The sequence below is a fragment of the Mya arenaria genome, chromosome 2 (assembly GCF_026914265.1).
Source record: "Mya arenaria isolate MELC-2E11 chromosome 2, ASM2691426v1".
In the NCBI taxonomy this organism is placed as follows: Eukaryota; Metazoa; Mollusca; class Bivalvia; order Myida; family Myidae; genus Mya; species Mya arenaria.
In genome coordinates this window covers 39,543,321-39,550,131 of record NC_069123.1, presented here as the reverse complement: position 1 = coordinate 39,550,131, position 6,811 = coordinate 39,543,321, and the positions used below count along the sequence as shown (strand labels likewise).

Below are 6,811 nucleotides of genomic sequence, written 5' to 3'. Positions count from 1 at the left end.
TTCGATGTGTTTGTTTCCCCAATTGTTTCATATTGTTGTGAAGTTTGAGGCTGTAGTAAGTATATTCTACAAGAAAATATTCATCTTAAATTTTGTAAAACATTACTGGGTGTTAGACAATCCACTAGCAACGTTGCTGTGTACGGAGAGCTAGAGCGTTTTCCACTGTATGTATATAGATATATTAAAATAATTAAGTTTTGGTTCAAGTTGTATCAAACGGACAACACTATTTTAAAGGCTATGTTATCAAATGACCATTTGAGTGTTGAAAATAATAAACCAAACTGGTTTGCTAACGTAAAGCAAATGTTATCAAAGTATGGATTTTTAGAAGTCTATGGAATTGTTGCCAATGTTGATGATGATATGTTTATTCCTTTGTTTAAACAAAGAGTGATTGATGATTTTTTGCACAAGTGGCATGGCGGAATAAATGACAATGGTGTACTGACCTTATATGTCCATGTCAATAGTTAACTTGATATTGAGCCGTATTTAGAAAATATTATTTCAAGACTTAGAGTTGCCCTTACCAAACAACGCGTGTCTGCTCATAGTCTGAGAGTCCATACAGGAAGCTATGGCCAAAATAGAATAGAGAGACATTTACGTGTATGCCAGATTTGTAACGAAAATTTTATTGAAGATGAATTCCATTTTATTCTTATTTGTCCTTTTTACCAACATACTAGAGAAGAATATATGAAACGTTATTATAGACTACGGCCTAGTATGTTTTAACTTGTACAGTTACTGTCATCAGAAAATAAATCTGAGCTAATTATGTTAAGTATATATATATATACGAAGCTTCAAAGGCACGTTCAGTACATTTAATGCAATGATATATTGTATTTAAGATTTATACCACTATTCTCATTATGTTACTATTCGCTATGTTTCGACCTAAACACTGTTAGCCACTTATATTTGTAAAGTGAACATGCTTTATTTCCTTTACATTGTGGAACATATATAATCCTTATAAAATCCATCCTATGTGCTATTACCTTATGTCTTATAGTTTGATTTGTTTAAATTGATTTATATGTCACAAGTAACTATGTAGTTTACGTGAATAAAACACTCGTGTGTTAGGCAATGAGTTCAAACTAAATAAGATTTTTACTGCAGTCATCAGATCGACGACCTCCCCTCGGTATCTAAGAGTGACATGACAATGGTATATATCTTTGGTAATACCGATAGATCACAGTGCTGATGATGGCAATAAAACGAGTATGCTAACTAAGTAGTTCGGTGGAACAGAGGGTGTTTTTTATCTTGTTGAAACGTCTTACGTATCTCACTAAAATGACACAGTGGCCACTTAGAATCGCTCATTTCACTTCCGTTTCTTTTAATGTACTGAACGTTAATATTCTGTGTGCGTTCATAGTAAGTATTCACACCACTTTCTATGACCTTGACCGAAAACCTCTATTCTTTAACCGATTGTAATCAGCTCCGTAGTATACCATTGGCATTTCACAATCTCGGAAAATATTATTATATTCCATCTTCCTCTCCAGATGACACGACAAAGTACGGTGCCATATTGCCAACCGACCACTGCAGTTGTGTTTTGTACTTTTGAGTGACGAATTCGAATTGTTATCATTGGATAACACTTGTACCATTTTAAATTCGGACATTACCCTACTTGGTTACAATTTTGAGCATACTATCTTGGGTTGTATCGCTTTCGCTAGCAAACGATCGTTCAATTATCTAACGATATCGGCAACTATTCAGCGATTATCTGAACAATAGGCTAACTGCTTATAAATACATGCATTTCAGTATTTTATTTACTTACACTCAAAGATCAAACAATAAAAAGGTATATCTATATTGCATTTGTATATACAGTGGTTTCAATACTAAACTTTCAGAACATATCGACAATTAATATGACTATGTACTTCGGTACTTTATTGAAAACATTTCATTTTATGAAAATTGATGAAAATTATAACAACAAAATGCTAGTACATTATAACGTGAGACTTCATCACTATCAAAGTCATTATTGCACAATTCCTGTCATCTCTACACTTCATGGGCAGACGACCTCGCCGTCCATCACGGACACCCCCGGGGACTCGTAGGCCGGATTAACTACCCCACTCTCGTTGTCCATTGGGAACATGCGGCGCTTCTCACTCATCCGTCCGGGCGTCACACACGGACCCTTGAGGCCAGCGCCCTTCTTGCCGGTCCGGGAAAGCGGCCTTAATTAAAGTATTATCTTTTGAGAGGCAATATTTTAAGAGACGGGTGTTAAAAATATATGTAATGACCATACAATACCATTTTGCTATATGCCGAATATTTGTTTTAAAACACAACAATACAGTGCTCATGTTAAAACCGCTAGTTCCCTTCAACTTTGTGCCCAGTATAAAAACCCATTTCTCCGACTACCAAACTAACAAAACGTTATATGCGCCCTTCATATCGGTTTTGGGTTATTTGGTGCCACATATTATAAAAAAAACCTGGTCAGATATAACCGTTACTAAACTATAGAAACCGAATTTATCAATTTCACACCAAACACAGAATCCCCTATCCTCGCCTTGACGCGTACCACCACCCTGTGTCAGCCACCAACAACCACAACCATCAACAGAACAGAATGTTTATTTCAGCATTTATTGCTCATCGTTATGAACTTAAAACAATTATAAACATCAACACACAAGTGGTTTTAAAAAGTTAGCTATAAGGAAGGCAATTTTTTAGAATAGTATAATCTAGTACAATGTAACTACTTTATCGGTAAACTGAGGGAAGATATGTCCTACCTGCGTCTGGTTACTATGGCGACGATAACGACAATGAGGACGACTGCAAAGAGAGAGCACGTGACGGACAATGCCACGCGGTGACGGTGAGCCCAACTCTGGAAGGAAAAAATGGGGAAATAAAAAACTGATTAAACTTGTATATACATATTATTCGATCTACAAATAAGCTTTTCTAAAAGCTCGATTGTTCTAATGTTTTAAAATAATCATGACGCCATACAATTTTGGTAGCATTTTAAAAGTATTTGTTTGCTGATAACTATTCGTACATCGGACATAAATGTATAACAGTTTATACACTATGTCACTTGCTTTTTATTTCAACTGGAATACATTATGCAAAGTTTGAAGGCCCAAAACGTTAATTGTGATATCAGTATTGGTAAATCTTTCAAATTAACCTTTTCTGCACATAAACCCTTGTCAAATAATCCCACCATAATATTGGGAGCCAGGGCCAGTATTCATAAAACTTCTTAATTCAATTTCTTAAAATTAAAAGACAAATGAAAATAAATGTTTAATAATAAGTGTTTTAACATTAAAGGATGCTTTTTTCAATAAGGTCAATAGAAATAATGTTGTATGGATATTCTTTATATTTGATTTCATATGACTAAAGAAATAATAAAATAAGGAAAGTGACTTAAGTTAGGAAATGACGTAAGAAGTTTTATGAATACCGCCCCAGGATCAAAAATGCACATATTTCTGGGTCGGATACATTAAAAATTTAAAATGTAATTGGATTCCTTTGTACTAATATCGGCAAGTCTGTGAATACAACTTGATAGCTACCACCTGTTTTTATTTCATGGCTAAGTGTGAATCAAGAGACCGTTTCTGCAGTTTCTTTATTTGCAATTGATGATATCCTAACTTTCTATTCTTCATTGGAAAAATGTATATTATACTTTTGTTGGTTAAAAATCTGTCAGGGGCGTACCTAGGCATACTCCAGTACGCCCAGGCGTACAAATGAATTAAGGTTCCCGCGAAATGGCCAGTAAAAAAGTTCCATGTCAGGGGATATCGGTCCCGCTCCACCCCCATATATCATATTGGGACCAGACTATAGAAATACCTTTCCTTTTTTCACCGCTCGTAAGTGTACGGGCGTACATTTCAAAATGCTTCAGGTAGGCCCTGTCTGTTATATATCAATCTCATTCAATCTCATTAAAATCCGATGCCTAATGATCGCTTGACAACGCTCCGATTATACACAGAGTAATGAAATGAAGTAAACACCAAGATATGCTTCATATATAATTGCTGTGAATTTTGCTTTCAACTCCATTCTCACCTGTTTATGTACCTGTCTATATTCTGGGGCTAGCTGATACTCTCTCAAGCCGTTCGACTCCAGGTTATCGTGCAGCTTTTGGTGTACTTCCGGGTACCTTAGCACGTGCTCCACCCATAAACGCTGTAGCACGTGACCGTTGTACATCACGGCGTATTGGACATCTGTTACCGCCTCACTGTTAAGGAAATATGGCATGGTAGTAACACTTTTCATGTGGCATTTAAGGTTTCAATTTGCCATATTGGCAAATAATTCAATATGCCACAGGAGCAATAAAGGCGTCAATATGGCATTGCAGGAATTAAACCGTTGATTATGGAATTGAACGGATTAAAGCCATCTTTAGGGCATGGTTGGACTCATCCTCGGCACCCTAGCGAATCATAACCTATATCATATAGGTTATATATGGTAGCAAATTGAGAGCTTCAATTATCATATGCCATATTGAACGCTCTAAATACTATGTGCTTATTTGAACGCTTGAATTGCTATCATGCTAAACAAAACGCTTTTAATGCTACCATACCACATTGAACGCTCTAATAACTACATGCTAATTTGAACTCTTTAAATTGCTTCTATACCACATTGAATGCTTTAATTGCTTTTATGCCACAGGAAAGCAGGTAAATCGTTCAATGTAGGATGGTAGTAATTAAAGCGTTCAATGTGACATGGTAGCAACTAAAGCAATTAAAGCGTTTAATGTGACATGGTAGCAATTAAAGGTAGCAGTTGAAGCGTTCAATATGACATGGTAGCAATTAAAGCGTTCAATATGACATGGTAGCAATTAAAGCGTTCAATATGACATGGTAGCAATTAAAGCGTTCAATATGACATGGTAGCAATTAAAGCGTTCAATATGACATGGTAGCAATTAAAGCGTTCAATATGACATGGTAGCAATTAAAGCGTTCAATATGACTTGCAATTAAAGCGTTTAATATGACATGGTAGTAATTAAAGCGTTCAGTATGACACGGTAGCAATTAAAGCGTTCAATATGACACGGTAGCAATTAAAGCGTTCAATGTGACATGGTAACAGTTAAATCGTTCAGTGTGACATGGTAGCAATTAAAGCGTTCAATATGACAGGGTAGCAATTCAAGCGTTCAATATGACACGGTAGCAATTAAAGCGTTCAATGTGACATGGTAACAGTTAAATCGTTCAGTGTGACATGGTAGCAATTAAAGCGTTCAGTGTTGCATGGTAGCAACTAAAGCAATTAAAGCGTTTAATGTGACATGGTAGCAATTAAAGGTAGCAGTTGAAGCGTTCAATATGACATGGTAGCAATTAAAGCGTTCAATATGACATGGTAGCAATTAAAGCGTTCAATATGACATGGTAGCAATTAAAGCGTTCAATATGACATGGTAGCAATTAAAGCGTTCAATATGACATGGTAGCAATTAAAGCGTTCAATATGACATGGTAGCAATTAAAGCGTTCAATATGACTTGCAATTAAAGCGTTTAATATGACATGGTAGTAATTAAAGCGTTCAGTATGACACGGTAGCAATTAAAGCGTTCAATATGACATGGTAGCAATTAAAGCGTTTAATATGACATGGTAGCAATTAAAGCGTTCAATATGACATGGTAGCAAATAAAGCGTTCAATATGACATGGTAGCAATTAAAGCGTTCAATATGACATGGTAGCAATTAAAGCGTTTAATATGACATGGTAGCAATTAAAGCGTTTAATATGACATGGTAGCAATTAAAGCGTTCAATATGACATGGTAGCAATTAAAGCGTTCAATATGACATGGTAGCAATTAAAGCGTTCAATATGACATGGTAGCAATTAAAGCGTTCAATATGACATGGTAGCAATTAAAGCGTTCAATATGACATGGTAGCAATTAAAGCGTTCAATATGACATGGTAGCAATTAAAGCGTTCAATATGACATGGTAGCAATTAAAGCGTTCAATATGACTTGCAATTAAAGCGTTTAATATGACATGGTAGTAATTAAAGCGTTCAGTATGACACGGTAGCAATTAAAGCGTTCAATATGACACGGTAGCAATTAAAGCGTTCAATGTGACATGGTAACATTTAAATCGTTCAGTGTGACATGGTAGCAATTAAAGCGTTCAATATGACAGGGTAGCAATTCAAGCGTTCAATATGACACGGTAGCAATTAAAGCGTTCAATGTGACATGGTAACAGTTAATCGTTCAGTGTGACATGGTAGCAATTAAAGCGTTCAGTGTTGCATGGTAGCAATTAAAGCGTTCAGTGTTGCATGGTTGCAATTAAAGCGTTCAGTGTTGCATGGTAGCAATTAAAGCGTTCAGTGTTGCATGGTAGCAATTAAAGCGTTCAGTGTTGCATGGTAGCAATTAAAGCGTTCAGTGTTGCATGGTAGCAATTAAAGCGTTCAGTGTTGCATGGTAGCAATTAAAGCGTTTAGTGTTGCATGGTTGCAATTAAAGCGTTTAGTATTCTACGCAGTAATAGAAGCGTTCAACGTGGTGTTTTAAAAGTCGTAATTGAACGGTTCAATGTGGCATGAAAGCACAGATTCCATTGTTTGATTTGTATTGTAAGCTGCAATATTCTCTTACAATTAATAATAATATTATATATAAAGAACTATTTGACTATGAACATAATCTGAATCACTGCGCGCATATCCATGACAACCACGAATTATG

General features: G+C 35.8%; 1 protein-coding gene across 1 annotated transcript in view; it reads right to left on the bottom strand.

Moving 5' to 3' along the window:
- Nucleotides 1–1,911: 1,911 nt before the first annotated feature.
- Nucleotides 1,912–6,811, bottom strand: part of LOC128223428 (uncharacterized) — a gene marked incomplete in the record, with an annotated part of 10,104 nt that continues 5,204 nt past the window's right edge. Inside the window, 2 exon segments of the mRNA XM_052932712.1 lie at nucleotides 1,912–2,237; nucleotides 2,814–2,906. Of these exon segments, the coding sequence (XP_052788672.1) occupies nucleotides 2,063–2,237; nucleotides 2,814–2,906 (268 nt within the window).